This window comes from Frieseomelitta varia, unplaced genomic scaffold (assembly GCF_011392965.1).
Source record: "Frieseomelitta varia isolate USP_RPSP 00005682 unplaced genomic scaffold, Fvar_1.2 scaffold_835, whole genome shotgun sequence".
Classification (NCBI taxonomy): domain Eukaryota; kingdom Metazoa; phylum Arthropoda; class Insecta; order Hymenoptera; family Apidae; genus Frieseomelitta; species Frieseomelitta varia.
This window is the reverse complement of record NW_025110629.1, coordinates 375476-396717: the sequence shown is the minus strand read 5'-3', so window position 1 is coordinate 396717 and position 21242 is coordinate 375476. Positions and strand designations below refer to the sequence as shown.

At 31.5% G+C, this 21242-nt stretch overlaps 4 protein-coding genes across 7 annotated transcripts; 2 read left to right on the top strand and 2 right to left on the bottom strand.

Annotated features, from left to right (window-relative positions):
* Positions 1-20: 20 nt before the first annotated feature.
* On the bottom strand, positions 21-1729 carry LOC122536468 (acyl carrier protein, mitochondrial). 3 transcript variants are annotated; one of them, XM_043668858.1, is made up of 4 exons: positions 1582-1729; positions 1361-1524; positions 719-835; positions 21-406 (listed from the first exon to the last, which is right to left on the bottom strand). In XM_043668858.1, exons 2-4 carry the CDS (start codon positions 1517-1519, stop codon positions 227-229), a joined length of 456 nt encoding a protein of 151 aa, XP_043524793.1. In that variant the 5' UTR covers positions 1520-1524; positions 1582-1729; the 3' UTR covers positions 21-226. The 3 variants fall into 3 exon arrangements, with proteins under 3 accessions (XP_043524793.1, XP_043524794.1, XP_043524792.1); XM_043668859.1 differs by lacking the exon at positions 1582-1729 and adding an exon at positions 870-980 and having other exon boundaries at positions 1361-1575; XM_043668857.1 differs by lacking the exon at positions 1582-1729 and having other exon boundaries at positions 1361-1575.
* A 159-nt stretch (positions 1730-1888) lies between these two features.
* LOC122536460 (TBC1 domain family member 9) lies at positions 1889-7785 on the top strand. The gene is made up of 19 exons (XM_043668843.1): positions 1889-2145; positions 2863-3029; positions 3148-3321; positions 3395-3491; positions 3567-3756; positions 3834-3910; positions 3982-4038; positions 4110-4314; positions 4394-4599; positions 4682-4962; positions 5041-5244; positions 5310-5641; positions 5799-5954; positions 6027-6212; positions 6293-6481; positions 6662-6824; positions 6893-7228; positions 7298-7419; positions 7494-7785. The coding sequence occupies exons 1-19, from the start codon at positions 2102-2104 to the stop codon at positions 7710-7712; spliced, it is 3405 nt and encodes a 1134-aa protein (XP_043524778.1). The 5' UTR covers positions 1889-2101; the 3' UTR covers positions 7713-7785.
* A 1297-nt stretch (positions 7786-9082) lies between these two features.
* Positions 9083-9816, bottom strand: LOC122536469 (40S ribosomal protein S21). Of its 2 annotated transcripts, none has more exons than XM_043668860.1 (4): positions 9687-9816; positions 9546-9603; positions 9290-9425; positions 9083-9196 (listed from the first exon to the last, which is right to left on the bottom strand). In XM_043668860.1, exons 2-4 carry the CDS (start codon positions 9593-9595, stop codon positions 9131-9133), a joined length of 252 nt encoding a protein of 83 aa, XP_043524795.1. In that variant the 5' UTR covers positions 9596-9603; positions 9687-9816; the 3' UTR covers positions 9083-9130. The 2 variants fall into 2 exon arrangements, with proteins under 2 accessions (XP_043524795.1, XP_043524796.1); XM_043668861.1 differs by having other exon boundaries at positions 9546-9614; positions 9687-9792.
* A 373-nt stretch (positions 9817-10189) lies between these two features.
* On the top strand, positions 10190-21014 carry LOC122536464 (ankyrin repeat domain-containing protein 29). The gene is made up of 8 exons (XM_043668849.1): positions 10190-10541; positions 11835-11945; positions 12985-13083; positions 19194-19292; positions 19369-19467; positions 19590-19787; positions 19882-19977; positions 20208-21014. The coding sequence occupies exons 1-8, from the start codon at positions 10530-10532 to the stop codon at positions 20403-20405; spliced, it is 912 nt and encodes a 303-aa protein (XP_043524784.1). The 5' UTR covers positions 10190-10529; the 3' UTR covers positions 20406-21014.
* The last annotated feature ends 228 nt before the right edge of the window (positions 21015-21242 follow it).

Below are 21242 nucleotides of genomic sequence, written 5' to 3'. Positions count from 1 at the left end.
TATACCATGAAAGAAAAATATTCAATAAACGTATTCTTTTCTTTATTTTATATTAAATACAAGACAGTATAATACATAATTTAATCTAGTAAAACACTTTATTTTTACTACAATTTATAGTATATACAGAAGAAATAAAGTTCAAATTTTAAGGTTGAAATTTCTTATACAATGTTTTAAAAATAAAAAAGCTTGATTAATGAGATGACTTATAACATGCGAATATTTATTCATAAACATCCTGTCTATCTGCTACGTAACGTACTATATCCGTAGGTCGTAAAAGTTTTTCTGCGTCCATATCTGGTATTTCAAAGCCAAATTCATCTTCTATGGCCATTATAACTTCTATATGATCTAAAGAGTCCAAACCCAGATCATTGATGAAATGAGAATCCAAAGATAACTGCATAAAATATAAAATTTTTAATTATTATGTATTTAAAAAATAAATAATAAGATTTATATATGAATTTATTACAAGGACATTACGATTCAAGCGAGGTGTTAATCAATCATATTCTTTTTCTGAGAAGCTATCTATCAAGGTGTTAACAAATATAAAACATCAATAATGATGCTACTAGATATTATACATTTACATAAAATATTAAAATTTTAAAATTATATTTTGCAAATTGATAAATTTTATGATCAGATTTGCTAAACACCTTCACAAGGATCTTTCATGTGTTATATTATTCCTGTGAATAGATACCTTCTGAGGATCAATTTTATCATACAGATTGAGTACCAAAAGTACACGCTTGCGAATAAGATCAAGTGACATTGGCTCAGCAATACTGTATTGACGCACCTGCTTGACTCGTGTGCCCTGTAAAATAATTTAAAAAAGTATGCAATTATACAACCTTATCAGAAGTTATTTTATCAAAAGCACTGACTACATTCAACACACGTTCTTCAATTTTCTTAATGTCAGGGTTTGTACTATAAGTACGTATAGATTGTATATTTTCCTGCATTTATAATATTATATATTATCTAAACATCATAGGATAAATAATAATGATTATAATATATACAATATGTATTGATTTTTATTATACAACACACATTTTGTCATACAACATATATTCTCAAACAATGACAGAAAATTTGAATATCTTGATGTCGCAAGATTGAACATTATTTTACTTACTCAATCACGTTATGCGTATTCAATTTAGTTAAGACATAACGTACGAAACCAATATTGCAAATCTCACGTTTAAGATTTTACTCATATTCGTTATTTTATCGAAATCTGAATTATTTTGATTACATAATGCTTAAATTGAAATGCGGTATCTGAACCATCGGAAAGAATTGATGAAAATCATAAAAGAGCAGTGTTTACCTGTGGTACATGTGTAAGGATACTTTGTCTTTTCCAGTGAAAATATCGTTCGTTTGATTGAAGTTGCGTAACAGCACTTCGTAAACATGTTCGACTAATTGGATTTCTAAATTTACCGGTATTTCTTATTAAAATACGAACTCCCGCGAGAGACGCCATTTTCTCTGCAATGAAAAATCTTGCGAGTACGTAATCTAGTTCGGTTCGTCGTTATTACTTACAAGAGTTCACATGAATTAGAATTTGTAGCGACATCTATGATATACACATTTATTGTAAAATAAAAATAATTAATTCGCATACTTTGTTAAGTAGCGTCAAACTCTTTTAACGTGTTTATCAGTTACTATTGCAAAAGATGTTATCTTAAAAATATTACAATCGCTTCGTTACAAACTTTATATGTAATTATATATACATCAAAGTAATATTATTTACAATCACACATCTCATTTAATTTGTATAATATATGAGAGATACTAAAAAACCTTCTCAAAAGGTAAAAAATTTTTTTGCAAAACAAAAATGTTGAACGCATAGTGACATTTCAAGTTGACAGTATGGCAAAATTACAGTAGTTGACGCAGTTTGCAACGACCGATTCGTAGTGAAGTTCGTATTAGTGTTTATCTTCGGCAAGTTTTTTTTTATTGCTGGCAGCGAATTTTGCTAGTGTCTTGGATAAACTGTGCTTGAATTCGTATCGTTAGTGCCATATGTGCTGGAAGAACGGTGATCAATATGTGGGTGAAGCCACAAGAGGTTCTACTGGCAAACGCTCTTTGGTAAATTGATACGTGTATACAATGTTTAATCTTCTGTTATAATTACTGTTTACATCGTATGTCAAAGACAGCTGACAAACATACACATAAAAATACGGCCAATTTTTAAACGTTTATTTATTGCTGCATACTCGTTTGAATAGAGAAATATTTTTTAATCTATTTGACACTTTTTCCTCAGTATCTATTTACATCTCGTGGATGTATCTATACGATATTAGGATACTGGATGTTACGTGTTCGTTAGTTGTTGCCAATGGAAGTTTCAAACATTGTAAAAATTGTAAATCGTTGCTGTATTTTTTTTTTTTTTTTACATTATATACCATGTAGTATAAATTATAATACGTTGTACACGGATAAGAGACACAATAATGTTATTGGAATCATTTCGCCAATTATTCACGAGATTCATCCCTCTTCAATGATACTTATTAATAAAATATATACTGAAAAATTGCATTGATATGCATATTTCTGTAAATATAAAATTATGTATAGAACTATCACGGACTGTGCAAATTTTTTGTATCTTTATTGCACTTTTTACGACATATTGTTTCCATCATGAAAAATCTGTCATACGATTGAATTTCACTTTTTTATACTTTGAAGAGTAGTATTTTGTTATATTTTGACAAAAAGAATTCATCTCACATCTTATAATGAACAAGATTTTCAAAAAAGAATTGATTTTATTTTATTTTTATTATATAGGGTAACAGAACAAGCAACTGTATATTTTGTTTTACAACGCCGTAAAGGACATGGAAAGGCAAAAGGCATTACTTCTATATTGGTAGGAACATTGGATAGTGTTTTTGACACTAAACCTCCACCATTTAGAATATTACATCAAACACCATCATCAGAAGTTTATTGGGGTAAAATACAATATAAATAAATTTAAATTAACTAACTTGTGACTTTTTGTGATTTATACAGATGTATATTAATATAAAAAATTATTATTATAAATAATAATGTTCTTAACTTATATAGCGATTGCATGTTCTTTAACACATGAAGAAATTTTACAAGATTGGGAATGGCTTCATTCCAATCTGATGGATACTTTAACATCATTTGACACTGAAGAAGAAATAACTGAGTTTGTTTGTTGTAAAATACAATCCATTATTGCAAACAGTGTCCCAGACTGTCAATTTGCTGATGGTAAATGATTTGTTATAAAATTAATTAAGAAATAAAATTTCTCTTGTGATATTGAACTTTATGTTGTCTACAGAAGAGGATCCAGAATCATTTAAAACTGTGTCTTTCAAATTTCATCAACTTTTCAATATATCAAAAGAGGATAAATTGGTCAATTATTATTCATGCAGGTACTTGTATAATTAACTGAAAAAAAAAATAAATTTCCAGTAAAATTAAGAAACTCTCACATTTTGCCATTTTAGTTACTGGAAATCTCGCTTGCCTAGACAAGGATGGTTATACTTATCAATAAATCATATGTGTTTTTATGCCTATATTTTGGCAAGAGAAACGAAATTAATCATAAGATGGGCAGACATTACTGAATTAAGTAAAACTAATTCCATCTTATTTCCAGATAGTATACGTGTTGTAACTAGAGACAATAAAGAGGTAAATGAAGTACTATGATGTTTATTATTATAGTTATTACAGTTTTATTAGCAAACAATTTTCTATTTTTTTTGCAGCATTATTTTTCAATGTTTCTTCATAAATCAGAAACATATTCATTAATGGAACAGCTTACAAATATTGCTATGAAAAGGTAATATTTATATACAATAAATAATAATGGAAAATATATTTAATAAATTAATATCGTTTTATTTTTGTTAGACTTATAGACGAAAAAAGTGGCTTTAACGAAGATAGAGAATTATTAAATAAACTAAGGTATTTGAAGCTATTTTGAAACTTCTGAGTAAAATCATATATGTTAATTACTTTAGTAATTATATTTACAGCAAAAATGTACCTAAAAAACCATCTTTCTTAAAAAGGGATCTTGATGCAAGAGCGCATTCCGAAGCTTACAGATTACAATTCAGATTACCAGGAATCGAAAAATTAGATGGTAGTATTGATGCAACATTATGGACACCATACAACAAAAGATATGTCTGGGGAAAAATATTTCTTTCCCAAAATTATCTTTGTTTTGAAAGCAGGGTAAATGTATGGTTTATTATAAATGTATGCGTACTTCAATTTATGTTTAATAACATGATTGATATTCGTTTTAATTTAGGTACGAGGATTAGTAAGTTTAGTTATACCTTTAAGAGAAGTAAGGCTTATTGAGCCTGCTGAAAATCAGTCATCCAGTACAGGAATAGATAAATCTATCCTAGTGACAACTGCTCGCTCGTCATTTTTATTCGCCCAAATTCACGATCGAGATTTTGTTGTTCAAAAAATATCTGAATTATTAGCGAAGTCTAAAATATCAAATTTGTAAGTATTCATTTAATATTCTTAGTTGTGATGTTATAATTTCATATCTATATTACAATTGGTATATTCTGTTTTAAAATAGGAGCGTGGATCATGTACTTTCTCAAAATAGTTTACCTAATAGCAGTGAGAAAAATAAAATTGTTAATGATTGGAAGCCACAACCGCCATTAATGACTCTATTTAAAGCTCCATTAAGTAGTGAAGCAGCATTAAAACAAGAAGCTAAAGAAAAACAATGGGAACTTCATTTTGCAGAATATGGCAGAGGTATTACAATGTATAGAACAACAGAAACAGCAAAACTTATAATTCAGGGTGTACCACAGTCTCTTAGAGGAGAAGTTTGGCTTACTTTTTCGGGTAATATAGTGAACACAATCATAATCATATCATGTAATTGTGCAATATATATTATAGCTTGTAGAAATTTATTTCTAGGTGCATTGAACGAAATGGTAATGAATCCAGGACTTTATAAATCCTTAGTTGACCAATCATTAGGTAAATCTTGTCAAGCAAATGAAGAAATAGAACGAGATTTACATCGATCTCTACCGGAACATCCAGCATTTCAGTCCGATACTGGTATCAGTGCTTTAAGGAGAGTTCTTTCCGCATATGCTTGGAAAAATCCTCAAATTGGTAAAAATTTCACTTGTTGTCATCAAAAGCTTTCAAAAATTTTTAAATTAATTGTCTTGAAACAGGTTATTGTCAGGCCATGAATATAGTAGCTTCGGTTCTATTGATCTATTGTTCAGAAGAATCTGCATTCTGGCAGTTATGTAATGTATGTGAATCGTTATTACCTGATTATTATGACAGAAGAGTGGTCGGTGCTCTTGTTGACCAAGGTCTTTTAGAAGAGCTAGCTGCTGAACATTTACCAACTTTACATGCTAGATTGCAGGAACTTGGTCTCATTAAAGTTATATCACTTTCATGGTTCTTAACCATATTTTTAAGCGTCATGCCAACTAGTAGTGCAGTAAATATAATGGATTGCTTTTTTTATGATGGAGCAAAAGTAATTTTCCAGGTACAACATATTTTATGTATACATATTTTCTTTTTAGCTCTTTAATTATTTTTTATTAGTCGAAATATTGAATTTTATTGACATCCTTTCTAATAAATACAGAATAAAATACATACAGAAGAAATTTGAAGTAAACAGGTCTTTCTTCCTGTGTCAGATAGCATTGACAGTACTGGAGTGGAATCAAGATAAATTGTTAAATTGCCGTGATGATGGTGAAGCAATGCAGTTATTAACAGATTATCTTGGAGGTGTATACAATGATGAAGGGCTTATACTTCCTAGACCAGTTGACAATGCTGCTCCTAATAGAGTAAAAAAAATTTTATGCATGAGTTAATTTACAAAGATTCACGATTTTATTTCTATGTTTTTATTTTTTTAGAGTATATCTGTTCAAACTTTAATATATGAAGCCTATTCAAGATATGGATCTTTAACTATTGGTGGTATAGAAAGACTTCGTTTAAAACACAGACTCAGGGTAGTACAAAGTTTAGAAGATGGAATTGAGAAAAATGTAATTAGAAGTGTTGTTGTTGACAAATATATGACAATGGAAGAATTACAGGTATAAATATAAATATATTTTTAAAAAATATATAAAAAAATACGAATGCTTAAAATACAATGATATATATTACTACGTAGGAGCTATTGAGTTTAGTAAGGGAAGAATTAATGAGTCAACGAAAATCTGAACCTGATCGTTATGATCCAACGCAACCACCTTACGAGGCATATAAAGTAGATTTTGAATTGTTTAGAATATTATTTGGTGGCTTATCTCCGTGGGGAAAATGCAGTCAAGCTGAATCTCTCGCCGCTCGATTATTTCGTGTAAGTTAATTAAATTTTACAAAGTAATCATTTATATTTAAATTAGTTATCTATAATGGGAACAAAAACAATGAAAAATAATAGAATATATTAGGGAATTAATATCCATATGTATCTTAATTCTATTGAATAAAATCAAGCAAATACAGAAAATGTTCATAAGTACTATTGTACTATCAGTTAATGGATCGCAATCGTGATGGATTACTAAACTTTCGAGAATTAGTACAAGCAATTGGTATGACAGCGACCGCAGATTTAACACAAAGATTAAAACTTTTATATACTCTACATTTACCGCCACTACTTACACCTGTTGATTTTGAATCGCCAACACATTCTGGTAAATATTTTATACTTAAAAGTATTATAATAAGAAACTATTTACTGGATAAGTTATATCATTATTAGATGGTGCTGAAGTAGCAGCAGAAGCTACAGACTTTTTTGATAGTATGGAACAAAGTGTTGCTTCTTTAGAAATGCCAGTTAGTATAGGGGAAGAACCAAGTATCGGCACTCTATCTCGATCGACAAGTTTGACCAGCCAACAGGGGGATCAATCATGGGAAGTTCAAAGTATGGGTAGCTTACGTTCCATGATAGCATCTAAAGATAGTCCATTAGATCTTAAAACTGTGCCAAAAATGTCACAAGGACATTTCATTGTATTATGGAAAACTCTTTATGATATGTTCCCTGCACAACCAGAAGAACAAGAAACTTATCATTGTATAGCTTCAATAGGTAAATTATATATACATCAAAGTGTTATTAACATTTGACCTCATATTAAATAATAAATATTTTCAACAGGTACACTTTTATTCCAATTAGGCGATGTTAGTAAAAAGTTTTATGTCGGTCGAGATGAGTCTGAAGACAGTTTACTTTTAGCTGCTATTGCTGAGCAACAAACACCTTCAGCTGTGGAACGGGTAACACATTCAATTTATATTGAATAAGTAATCTTATAGTACATTATAAATTTTACATAAATCACAATTTTTAGTCACATGATCGCAATGGAAATCCGTCGAATGTAGTTGCGTCTACTGGTCCAGATTGGTCAATAAGTGTCGAACAATTTTTGGCATCTGCCTTAACAGGTCAAGCTATAGTTGATTTTTTTAGTAAAAGAGTAGATCTTATTGAAGCGATTACAACTCTCAAAAATCGTAGATTCAATCGCGTTCATTCCTTATCAGACACTCCTGTGTTAAATGTTTGATATACAGGCTTAATTGTGTATAAAAATAGTGTAAGATATACATGAAATTTATAATGTTATAGATTGCCTTGAATAATTGACCAGCAATTTCATTTCCTAAGGAAATTTCTACGTTTATTGCAATTAGACAAATAAATCTTAGTTAAAAAAGATAGGTTTGTAATCCACAAAAGACATTTTTGTAAAAAAATGAATCTAAAAAAATTGAAAAAAAAATTAAAATATGTTCCAACGTATTAATTCAAGTTATTAAATCATTAATTTAAGTTTTACATAATACTATTCTATTTTTTATCATTATCAAAACGATATCAAAAATGTTTAATTCTCTAAACTCATTTTGTTTTTTTTTTAATAATACCATGTATTAGTTTATTGCAAAGATAAAATTTTGCTGCATGTGTAATTAAGAATTACTTATTCTTTCAAAAATACTAATCTTTAAAAATATATAGATTTATTGGCCTAACCATATAATAATCATACTAATTAAGAACAAAAAATGGCATCAATAGGATTATACTCAGGGCAATATTTCTGAAGTATTAATTCCAAATCAGTTCCATCACTTTTTAACAATATTCATGCTTGAAAATAAAGTTCCCGGTAAATGATACTAACATATAACAAAAATATTTTTTAGAATTAAAGCATATTGAATCTCTTACAAGTTTCAATATTTTCCCAACTACAATATATATGAGGAACATGTGCACAAAATTAAGAAATATTTTTACTCAATTATTATAAATGTCTAATTTCATTCATTATAAATGTCAAATTTACAAAAAATTTTAAGACATGAAAAAAGTGGAAAATATGATCACATACTAACCTTTGATTACCAACAATTATAATAACAATTAGTATGTGATAAATTGAGATTTTAAAATAATATAATAATCAATTAAAACTATACTTAGATCATACACGTCCTTAAAGAATAGATAATTCTTCAAGATATTTATGAATTTATACTAATTCTTATTATCCAAGATGTTACATGTATAATATAAAGTTTAAAGTGGATACATATTTTAACACGTTTGTAAATGTTTTTGTTGAATGCAGTTAAATATTAATATTTCAAACCATACTTTCTTGACATATACAACTATATTTTTTAAAATGATTTTTATTTTTATATGATCATTGCATACATAATTTTTGAAATGGAATTAGTGAAAAAAAATTGTTTCATCATAAGAAGCATGAAATATTTAAAAATTTATCTTTCTGTATCATATATATGTATATAATGATCCATTATTTCATATGTAAAACTCTATGTACAAATCATATAATAAATGATATATATATATATGTATAACAAAATTATAAGTTATAAATATGCAATAATACACACTGTATCAGCTTTTTTTATATTTTTATTGAAAGAATAAAATAATCATCATAGATTAAAAATTTTTTGGTAATATACCATCATTTTTTGCAAGTCGTACTAAACAGTCATCAGATTCACCCTGAAAAGATTACATAAACAATTACTTAATATAAAAAAAAATACTAAAAATACTAATTCATATGCATAACTGGTATAACAGTAAATGACGTACCATACGACGAATAGCTCCACAAATTGCATACATTTTTTGAGAATCAGTCATGCGTCCAGTTTCAGGATCAACATCAGCAATACTCAATTGAATAGATGCATGATCCTTTGCATGAATAATACGATTACTCGACGAGCTGTAACAAACCATTTATATAAGATTCAATTAATTTAATATTAATTTATATCTGTATTTTTTATTTAAAAAAGCATTCAGAACTATATGTTAGAAACAATAATCCACGTGTATCGCATACCATTTTCTTGGGATGTATAAGTCAACAATTACTCCGTTATCGTTCTCCATTTTTATATCTATAACAAAGCTTAAAATATAAAATCTTCTACATGTACAGAATTATGACATTAGGAGCTTTTAAATTAAAATATTTTCTTACTTCTGATTGCTAAATGTGCACTATAAAATGGCTTCGTACGAAGAAGAGTTTCTTCGACAACATTAGATAGTCAGAAACTAAAATCAAGTTTGCCAACATTGATAATAAGTCTCTATATGTTCCTAAAAATTCAAATGTATTTCTAATATGTTCACACTGAATATACTGTTCATACTGTGTATCAATTTCTGTTTTTTCTAAACACAGTCTTATTAAATACTTGAAAAGCAGTAGATTTAATCAATTATATACGATTAATATAACAAAAATGTATATATTTCTGATTATAATAATTTCTTATAATATTTCTTTAAAAGTAAATGAACGAATAAGATATTTGTATTGAATAACAACACAGACACATATATATAAATATATCATAGCAAATAAAAATTAAGTATACAATGTGATATATTTATATTCAAATTAAAAATTTAAATCGTGTACGATTAGTAGCGCCACCAAACGGAGAGCGAGGAAAACATATCCTGTCTATATTACAGCCGTACAGTTCCATCGGGCATTCGGTGACTTGAAGTCATCCGGTGTATCAAGATGTTTTTGTAATGTGCCTTCGTATTTCGTAAACACGGGAAGGTGTATTTAACGTTTTGTTACATGTATTTGAACGGACTGTAATACGAAAGTGTGTCCCCGATGTTAAAACATGTATTGTTTCTTACATGCCAATTACAACTAAAATTAATACACAATACCTAGCCAAAGTATGCTCGGTGCACTGCGATGCAATTGCAACATTAATGCTAAGTGCACTTATATTTTTTCCTATAAGAACAACAAAACGTTAATTGCGCGAGTTCCAGCTACACGTGCTCATCGAACATGTCTATGAAGGTGAGCATTTCTCTGTTAAAACATCACTGTGTTCAATTTATTATCCAACATATACACTTTGCTATATCGATATGTTTTGAATGAAACGTTGAATGCCACGTTTTTGAATGCAGTTCAAGATATGCAGAAAACACCATTTTGACGTGATTTCGAAGATTTCGTTGGTAAATCGCATGATAAAATATATTTACACTTGGAACAACTTCAAATAAACAATCGAGCACAAAAGTTCGCGTTTGAAACATTCTTTATAGAAAGACGTAAAATATACATTCTCAAGGAAACAATGTAAAAAAACGTAATTTGCTTTTTACGTACTATTACGCACGTATTTTGTATACCATTTATGCATATATTCATCGGAATGATCATTTATTATTAAAATATGCATGCATGTACGATAAATAAAAAAGACGACTTTGCTCGTGATCCTTTACGTGTACACATATATGTACGCTTAAAGTCATAAAACTAGATGAGATCAGATGAAGTTTCAGCGAACTGATGTCATTTCTTGACTGCGTATATAATAAGTTGCAAACACGTTGTCCTCTTAATTCTACGAGTACATGATTATCGTTTTTACTCGTTTGGTATTTTAATAGAACAAATGTATGAATAAGAGATTCGGAATAATCACGGTCGCAAGTTACAGCGATCGATTAAGATCGCGGGAAATCTTTCTTATACATTGATCGTCGTGTTCAACGCTAGATGACCTAAAAACCGGTTACTCGTACTAAACAATGTTGTACTTTGGTAAACTTACATAACTTTACGTACGTGTATTTTTAAACGGGATATATACACGCTGTTTTTTAAAATCGTTCGGAAAAACTCTTGAGCAGAATTTATTTGCTCGATATTCGCCTGCCAACGCTGTCTGCCGATTTGCATTTTAATTATGATCTCATTCCATAATTTTCTAGCGTACACGATGGATAAGCATTTTGTTTCGATTGATTCCGTTAACAAGTGTTCTCGTTGAGACCAACATTTGAGAGCTGTGTATGTACGCATGTTAAAAATATTGAGAAATCGATTTTCATATGAAAACCAGAGAAACGCAAGCTCGGTCACAGTCGGACAAGTTTAGTTCATCCACCTTTCGTAATTATGATTGCTTAATCGATACGCAGAGACCATAAAATATTCTTTCGGTAAAAGTAAAGTAACGGAGGAGAGGAAATGAAATAAAATTGAGAATAATACTGGAGAAGAAGTGACCGGCACTGTGTATAATAAAAATTGTTTTTAAAGTTTTAAAGGTTATTATTCATTTTCTGTTTATAGAAAGAATCACCTTGGGACGTAGAATTACATTTGGCAGCGGCACGCGGAGATGCGAAGCGCCTTCGAGTTCTTCTCGATTCTGGTCGTGTCCATGTCGACTGCAAAGATAAGGTAGAAGAAAATCATCTTGCACAATTGAATAATATGATATGCAAATCATAAACTGCAAGTTATCAATAACACAAAGGAAATTTTACAATCATCTGTATTTAATGAAAAAATTATTAAGTTGTGAAAAGAAAAAGAATGATAAAATCTACTAATTTATAACTTGTCATTTTAGGAATATTGTTAGTTACGTAGTAAATTATTGTGCAAGAAGACCCAGGAGAGAAGTATTTCTTTTCATCGACGCGTCGCATAACGAATATGTAGATGTAGACCATAAGAAATTAGTTACCAGGCGACGATCAGTCATCGGGTCAATCGTTTAATTATGCAAATAGCGACGCATTGTTAAACGATCGAATAATTCGAATAATGTTATTCCTAGTTTCAAAAGTGGTTTATTAGATCACGCATTGATATTCATTCTACTTTGGCACATGGTCAAACTTAGCCGCTATACTCAGGGGAAATTTGGAATTTAGTCAAGAGGAGGAAGCAGTTTTCGTACGCGATATTATTTTAAAGATATTTTCCTTTGCTAATTTGCAGACGATCGGTTGAATTAATCGCATCATTAAGGACCAGTCTTCTTGATTGGTCGTTATATCAATTGGGGAACTTTACTAACAATCGCCTCGTTATTGCGCTAAATTACCGATGGTAGCGACGACGCGTGATTCGGTACATCGAATATATATGTAAAAGAAATCAGTTCGAAACGAGCATAAGATACCGAAGACAGATTTACGATACATAATTGCCTGTTCAATGATACTGGTTTGTATGAATAATCACGATACTAGACCCGTTTAAATCAATTAGAAAGCAATGCAGAGAAATAGCAATCATTATGGACAGAGCATATCGAAGTACGAGTGATCACACACGGATGAATTTATATGCTTAAATTAGGTTTAGTCAGATTTTGCGGTATTTAAATTTAATTGAAAATTTAAAAAGAGAAAAATATGATAAAATGTTTTTTTTATTGATTTATTATGATTCTTAGCGACAGATCACTGACTAAGTAATTTGTTTTCAGGATGGAACGACTCCTTTAATATTGGCCGCCGCCGGAGGCCACATTGAAGCGGTCACCGAATTACTACAACAAGGGGCGGATCCTAATGCCAGACGGCTGGTAAGTCCTGAGCCAGTTCATGAATGAACTAAAAAATGAATGAAACCCGTTGAACGTCCTGGCAACCCTGTTACTCACTGAATGGAAATACTATTTGCGACTATTGGAAGTTGTAGTTCCAGCTGATTTGTTCTTTTGTAATCTACTGCAATCTTTTTCCTAAACTTTCAAATGTCTCTCAGTATATCGAGAGAAACTACATAAGCTTAAAGTATTCCGTATAATTGATTTAATAATTGGAGATTGGAAGGCGACAATTATTTTCGCGCTCTATAAATATTAGATTGCTGAATAAATTTTATCCACCTCTTTATTCATATGACTATCTATATTACAATTAGACTGTAGATTATCACGCTTTTTTGATGAATTTAAAGATGCCAATGTACTGTTTTTCATAATGTTTCAACGGTTTTGCAACTTAGAAGATAAAATATTTACTCTCTTAATGATCAGACATTCAAGAAGATAATTTTCATTAGCAAGGTTGTAGATTTATTAGTAATAACAGATCTGGTCTTACAAAAGGCTTCAAGCGAGAAAGATTATCTAGTTTCGAGGTCGTAAAAAATGTAATGAGTCCTTTCTATAACATCCATGTAAACGTTGTAAATTAAATTTATCTCTGGTTTACTCTAACAAATAGAACTTATCTAGCAATCTAATACAACAATACTTACAGTATAAAGTTTCACAATGCATATGCTCGAATCTAAACTCATTTCAAAACAACTAGCTTTGTTAATGTCTCTATATTTATCTCGTTAATCTGTATCGTACGATAATACCATATTCCATTCGTACCCGATAATAAATCTTGTAAATTGCGTTACGTTCTCGATGATTATAATCGCATGCTGCGAGGAAAAACTGGTGCGTGCAAGGAGAAACAAACGTGTAATCTTTCTGTAGTGTCTCTATTTTTTCGAAAATAGAAACGTGAAGACGCGAGATCTTCTTTGGTCTATTCATATAGAGCTCTTGGGAAGTCCGTGTGACATAAAAAGCTCGTCGCTTGTAACACGAGGCACCAGGAAGCGGTCGAGTGGCCTTTTTTAAGTGGCTCGCGACGATTTATCGCTGAGCCCACGTATACTCTGCCATCGAGAATCACGGTATTGTATGCAAATCCAATGAAACACCGGGGCACTGTCGCGATTTTCGGCCACAGAATGTCCGTTAACTTTTTAAATTAATTTTCAATTAAGAACAGTATCTTTATGCGTGATTCATGTCGATTAACTCATCGATGGTTTAGATAAGTTATTTGTCGTCACTGCGATCATCGTTTAATTTGATGATTTTATTTTTCTTTGGAAATGAAAGTTGCGAAGGGGACTTAAGAAAGGTCATTAAGAAATATGCAATAATAAAAATGACGATGACTAGATACAATCTGGGATGAACACAGTGTAAAAAATAAAGTCTAAGCAGTGACTTGTTTCATACATATATATTATATGAATTTTTGTACTCTAAAATTTTCCATAAATGCATAAACATCTGCAATCTAATAATGACTCTTGAAACTTTCTTTCTCTCTGACAGTTCTCGTTCCACGTGCATTCTTCAAATCTCTCCTCATTCGTTATAAATATCCCAACATAAACATTTATTCAATTTCCAAAATCATTTATAGCATACGATTTCTCACCACACGTTTCTTAAGATCCAAGTAATATCCACCTGTCCTCCCTTTTTTTTTTTTATGTCACATGAACATCGACTTGCAAATAAGTCAAGATGCGACTGAAAAAGAAAGAAAAAAAAGCGTTCGAAGAATTCTTTTCTGGCATCCGAGACCAAGTGACGATGTTCTAGAGAACGAATTACGCAAACGCGCATTATGTCAGCTAAGCGCCCGGTGACCCGTTACACAATCAACGTAGCCTGACTTCCAGAATTTATTTTTATTTTTTAACAAGACTAACAATCATCTTTAAAATCAGACTCTGTCGCTACCGATACCGAAATGGTAACGATTCTCAACGATTTCTCGACAATCTAGATGAATTCTTAACCGGTACTAATTATCGAGAAAAGAGGAGAGAGTCAATCGAGGAAAAGCAGATACTTGAATATAAATGCGTGCAGCTAATCGCAAACCGTTCTGGATATTTCTGCGAGTCAGCGATCCTAAGTCGCTCGATTATTTCGCCTGATAGGCGAGTTTCTAATCCATGCTAAGAGATTAGAGAACATAGCATTCCCCTGAATCGAATACACAGCGTGACCACTTCATTTTCCATATTAGAAAATACGGTTATCTATGATTTTTTAATTGAGCATTGTGATTCGTGAGAAATTCGTTCCTCTCGCATCATGCTGATGCGGATGATAGTTGTTATCTTTACTATTAATTTTTAATCTCAACTACAGAAAAGCTCGTCGTTGAAGAACGACCTAGTTAACAAGTTGAAGATTATTCATTTAGCATAGAAGAGATGTAGTAAAGTGAAACATCGGTAAAAGTGTACATTAGAATCTATGTACGACTTAAAGAAGCTGGCTGCATCGAAAGCTCAAATGTGAATTCGTTAACGCCGGTTAATTAGACATGCTTGTTCTATAGTTTCTAAAAAGTACGACCTGAATACAACGGACGAATATTTCCCCTCGCAAATACTGTCAGTGTTGGCTCATAGAATACATGTGTAAAATACATACCTGTTGTATACTTACATAAAGCATACGCTTTAGGTACGTGTATAAGCACATTCAAGGTTGCTGAAGCGAAGCACGATAGGTTGCATCGCTGGTATACGCGGGATTCGCGTGTTTTAAATGCATTTCAGCAGCGACGTCTACCGTAATATGCGACCGGCCGCGTAGAACGATATTCGCGTGAAGCGCGAACCGTCTAAATGCGGCTTTTGTACAAATTGCCGGTATCAGCTTGAAAATCGTGCGTGGGCGTTCGTGACACACTGATCCCTTAAGTTTGGCCTCGTTCAAGAAACAGACTTTCGACTGGTTGAAACAAATCATTTCCGTGATTACCAGCAAATATCTTGTTGCACAAATATATCGAGTTTCGCGGATTCTATCATCGTGTCCTTTATGAATCCTTTTATTATCGAGTGGTAGACTAATTCTAAAATAACTTAGTTTAGCATTAGAAATATCTTTTATATATATTTCTATTCAAGTTCTTCCCTTAATTTAAATTAGGCGCGAAGAGATTTACCTTCTGCAAAACATTTCTCGAAGAATGTATTCCCAATATCTAACACGGTTGACTTATCAAAATCTTATCTTGTTCATATATTAACGATACATTATTATATCTATCAAATATCTATCACTTGAGTCATACGATTTCACGGAAGCAGTATGTTATCACACTTTATTTTTATACATTCACAAAGATGAAAATTTTCGGAGGTTCCGAATTCTGAACTGATTTATTTTTACAGGAGGCGTTTATTTTTTCATGGAATGAAAGAAAAGCACCGATAAAGAATACAATAACGTTGCGAAAGATAATTTCGGGATTCCTGAGTACGCCGGCCTGGCGGAAATTTTCCAAACTTCACCGGGTGCCTCTTCATAAGAATTTCAAATAAATGTGTATGCTTGTAGTGCGCGAAAGCGTGTTGTATATCGCATAAACACGGCAACTGCGTTCAAATAGCGTGCGTTGGAAAGCAGATTAACACGCAGGAAGTAACAAGTTCATTATAAATCGACGATGGCCGTCGTCCGTCCGAGCATCCTCTTGGTTTCGAACGAAGCGTGCATTAATTGATACGATCATCCATCGGGGACCAGGGCGCAACACGCGCCGCAGGTACCATGCACCATTTGCCTCTAATTACTGCGTTCGCCCGCGATTCAACAAATTAATTAAACTACGAGGCGAAAGGGGCTTAAACTGGTGTCGAAAATAACTTTGACCTTTTATCCTATCCAATTTTGCGCGACTTTGCATCACAGGATTTCTACATGTGTAACTATGTATTATTCGCAGATTTTTGTTTTACTGAATCGACATCAGATAATTGTTTGATAAGTGCTTCTTGGCAATCATAGTCGAATTATATACTTTCAAGTTTAATCCTTACTGAAGATTAACGTATAGAAGATAAATGGAGAAAAGTAGAAATCTTGATTTTGATTTGAATATTTAGCAAGGCACTCTTGCACTGTCTAATTGACAAGAAATTATAAATATTATATTAATATTAAATATTATAATAAAGAATATTTGTATATTCCTTTTTTTTGTAATTTTACAATCTCATATTAAGCACATGTGACCAATTGATTTGTAAAATTTACACGTACAATTTCACTTGTCATTATCTATTTAGTGTTGATAATTTGTAAAATTTCACTAATATTAGTTCAGTCGTGCAAGAGATGCCAAGATAATATGATTGTAGTATTTAATTATAAGCTGTTGAGAATTGCAATGGTATGTATCATTCCCAAGATCCTCAACCATGACGAACGCGTGATCGGATGCAGGTCGAATGGAGAAAAAAAATATATTCGACCACGATGGCGGCTGTTACCGTGACTAGATAGACAGGTTGATCGTCGTTATAGAATTTCTGTGGTTTGTAATGGATAGGTATTATGTCTCCTGACTTGATACGCTTGAGAAAACATCGAAACTCCATAGAACTTGTAGCCCTACTCTGGCAATTTCTCTAATATGTATATACATTCAATGAAATGGCGAAACATACTGTAATTCGAAATCAGTAGTTTCGGGATAGTCAGTTCAGGTGATAATCATCGATGCTTCGAGGCAATGGAACAACGTCAGTGAAAGTGCATACATATATAGCTGGCATTTGAACAGGTTCGGTGTTTGCATCGGTCTGGACATGCTATTCCTTTCCTGGATATTCGAGAGACACACCAGTACTTTCTCTCTTTTACCAATAAATAGATATTCAATTCGAAATTTATCTTTTTTTTTATTCAATTATTCAGAATTTGACTCCGAATATCAATATGAAACATTAATCAGTGGTTTACGCTGAATCCAATGAGTACTGCGATAGATATGGTTTACCTGTGTATTGTGAATATTTTATATATTTTTACAACATTGCATAAATTTACAAAAATTCGCAGTTTATCAATGAATCTAATTATAATCGTAGAAGTATAATGTCCCATTGATGATCCACATATTTGTTCTTTGTTCTCCTTGTTAATCATTACCGGATATTGCAACTTTATATTATAGTGATTCTTTTTTATCATGATCAGAATAAAATTGATGATACATTAATTTTTCTCGAAACGTTAAATAAACGATAAAGTATTAATTTTACAGACGCAGGATAGGTATTTCTGGTATATTGTAATAGGTAGTCGCGACAAAAGTGACAAAATGTCACCTCCACTGTCAATCCACAGGTATTACTATCATGGAAGAGACCGTCTGACAGTGGTATAATAAATTTAGTCTAAATTTACACAGATAGAAAGACACGTCTGACAGACCGGGAATAAAATGTAAAATTTATGAGTTATTCAAGCAGGCAGTCACATGCATGCGGAACTTGAGGAAACTGTGACATTTAAATATCCCATTAATTATTCATTGATATATAAAACTCTGACATTTTAAATAATTGGTCGAAATTTTTTATTATTTTCTTATAATTTTCATGTTGTTACTGCCATTTTTGAAAGTGTTTCATTGTTTCTTTAATAGTCTCTATTTTCAGCTTTCTCTTCGTACTTCGATAATCAATATTGATATATTTCTTTTGGGAACTGTTGCTCTCCTTTCTTTCTATCAATAAAAAACTCCGAGAGTTTATACGGAAATTGTATTGTACATTTAGTGAAATTAACTTCTTCTGTAGACAAAGAATAGGAAGAATACATATTTCATGAATTTTATAGTTGATCTTTACATCTCTAACTACAGCAAAACAAAGTTCAACATATAATATTGATCATGCTGTAATACTTTTGTACCAAAGTTTTTTCTGTAGCCTAGTCTACTCTAATAGTATTTTCTACAAAAGTACATAATAAAATAGTCTTCCGTGCCATAAAATTCAAAGAACTTTCTGCTACTTTATAAAATCACCTCGACGTTTAATTGGAATCTCTAAAATTTTATTACATTTTACTTTCAGACGGGTACCACGGCGTTGTTCTTCGCCGCTCAAGGTGGCTACATGGACATCGCCAGTCTATTATTGGAGCATGGTTCCATCGTTGACTCTTGCAGCATAGTAAGTTGTACCAAAGTAAAAAGTATCGGTGTAAGCCAGGTGAAATGGAAACGACAATTTCTGGTTGCGATTGCAGGACGGCGGTACCCCACTTTTCGTCGCGTGCCAGTGCGGTCACCTAGATGTTGTGGAAGGTCTGATCGAAAGAGGCGCCAGTCCGAACGCTTATATGAAGGTAAGATAGTTTGGTAGCTACTTTTACGATAAAGACTCATCGTTTACCTAATCTATAAAAATTGTCATTAGCGTATAGTCAGCAATCTTCAAGAAGAGTGACAACTTTTTTGAACTTCGTAGGATGGGGCCACGGCATTATTCATTGCCGCCCAAAATGGCCACGTGCGTATTTTAGAGGTTCTCCTGGAGCATGGAGCAAAAACGGACGCGGCAAGAACCGATGGTGCCACGCCTTTATGGATAGGAGCGCAAATGGGACACGACCATATTGTGAGAAGGCTTTTGAAAGCTGGTGCGAAGGTCGATGCCACCAGACATGTAAGTGGTGAATGATCGGGCAAAGAAAGGAAGTTGGACTCGACTTTTCAGAAGAATGGTTGGTGTCTAGAGTGTTCTTTTTTTTTTTTTGTAGGATGGTGCGACCCCGCTATTCAAAGCGGCTCACAAGGGCCACACCGCTGTTGTAGGTGAACTACTTAAGTACCGTCCATCTCTTGGTATTCTTCCAGTACGTGCAAATGTCTCTTGCGTCGAAACTCAAAAGTTCTGAAAAGTTTTCGAACTTTTTTTTATATCTTATAATCAACGAGAATCAACAAATCAGTCATATTTAACAAAAAAGTAATTTATAACCAATTATGAAAAATATATTTATATCAAATACTGGAAAGTATGATAATATCTAAAGTGTTTGCTATAGTTCATTTAAAATTACACAAAAGATAATTACTGTTTCAGAATGGTGAAAGTGCACTACATGCGGCAGCATTAACAGGACAAATGACTGTTACAAGACAATTGGTAGGTGCAGGAGCAGATCCTTTACTGGTGAACCAAGAAGGTATCACGCCCCTTCAATTAGCTCTTAGACACTCACAGACGCAAGTAGTCAACTATTTGAAAGATAAAATTAGAGCGCGGACGGGAACATCCTAGCAAGATCCACGTTTATTATCTATGCGTTAAAAATAAAAATTAGAAGATGAAAAAGTGAGAAAGCAAGAATAAATTATAGACCAATGTAAGAAATCAGTATTTCTGAAAAAATGTGATATATATATACACATATGTACACATAATGTATATATATACGTGTCACAAATTGAACATACTTTAGATATGACTTGTATACAACATGATCAAGTGATTACAGTCTTATTGTATTTCACGTAAACAAAGTTAGAAAGTAAACAAAGATGTTGATTTATGCTACAACCATAAGACTGTGGTTTAAAACTCCGTCATTTTCTTAAAACTATTTGTTCACTATGTATATAATTTACATATCCTATAATATTTAAAAGTAGGAAAAGTATATTTTAATGTATTTTCTTGTTGTAAATATTTTACAACACGTTGAAATTTTTAAAAAAACACTTGTTTGATGTAGGCGATATACATCCCACAGTTACAAAGTTAGTTTGCGCTATATATCGAATAGCGCTATATGAACTATATATCTTGTTAACACTGAATTCGTGGTTACATAAATGTAATATATAATATATGTATGAATCTTTAAATAATATAATCATTTTGTTCTAATTGAAAAGTTTTATAAGACTGATTGATTTGCCTTAAAAAAAAAAGAGTAAAATTTAATAATTTTTTAATACTATTCTTCTGTTGATTTATATTATATTACATTAGTGTTAGTGCAATACGCACAAAAAAAAGGAAACTATTTTATGTTCTTAAAATTCTTTATGGTGATATTAAGATGTTTTATTTAAATATATTATGTTATCTAAATGTAATGAAATATATTTATAA

What these genes read in the sequence shown, in the direction of transcription:
- LOC122536469 (XM_043668860.1), bottom strand. Translation starts at nt 9,595, where the DNA reads ATGGAGAACGATAACGGAGTAATTGTTGACTTATACATCCCAAGAAAA. An exon ending in TTATACATCCCAAGAAAATG is followed by an intron (nt 9,426 to 9,545) that starts GTATGCGATACA and finishes GGTTTGTTACAG; the next exon opens with CTCGTCGAGTAATCGTATTA. An exon ending in GTGGAGCTATTCGTCGTATG is followed by an intron (nt 9,197 to 9,289) that starts GTACGTCATTTA and finishes TAATCTTTTCAG; the next exon opens with GGTGAATCTGATGACTGTTT.
- LOC122536464 (XM_043668849.1), top strand. An exon ending in TCGTTGACTCTTGCAGCATA is followed by an intron (nt 19,293 to 19,368) that starts GTAAGTTGTACC and finishes TTGCGATTGCAG; the next exon opens with GACGGCGGTACCCCACTTTT. An exon ending in CATCTCTTGGTATTCTTCCA is followed by an intron (nt 19,978 to 20,207) that starts GTACGTGCAAAT and finishes TTACTGTTTCAG; the next exon opens with AATGGTGAAAGTGCACTACA.
- LOC122536468 (XM_043668859.1), bottom strand. Translation starts at nt 1,519, where the DNA reads ATGGCGTCTCTCGCGGGAGTTCGTATTTTAATAAGAAATACCGGTAAA. An exon ending in TCCTTACACATGTACCACAG is followed by an intron (nt 981 to 1,360) that starts GTAAACACTGCT and finishes TTATAAATGCAG; the next exon opens with GAAAATATACAATCTATACG. An exon ending in AAATAACTTCTGATAAGGTT is followed by an intron (nt 836 to 869) that starts GTATAATTGCAT and finishes ATTATTTTACAG; the next exon opens with GGCACACGAGTCAAGCAGGT.
- LOC122536460 (XM_043668843.1), top strand. Translation starts at nt 2,102, where the DNA reads ATGTGGGTGAAGCCACAAGAGGTTCTACTGGCAAACGCTCTTTG. An exon ending in AAGTCTAAAATATCAAATTT is followed by an intron (nt 4,600 to 4,681) that starts GTAAGTATTCAT and finishes GTTTTAAAATAG; the next exon opens with GAGCGTGGATCATGTACTTT. An exon ending in AGTTTGGCTTACTTTTTCGG is followed by an intron (nt 4,963 to 5,040) that starts GTAATATAGTGA and finishes ATTTATTTCTAG; the next exon opens with GTGCATTGAACGAAATGGTA.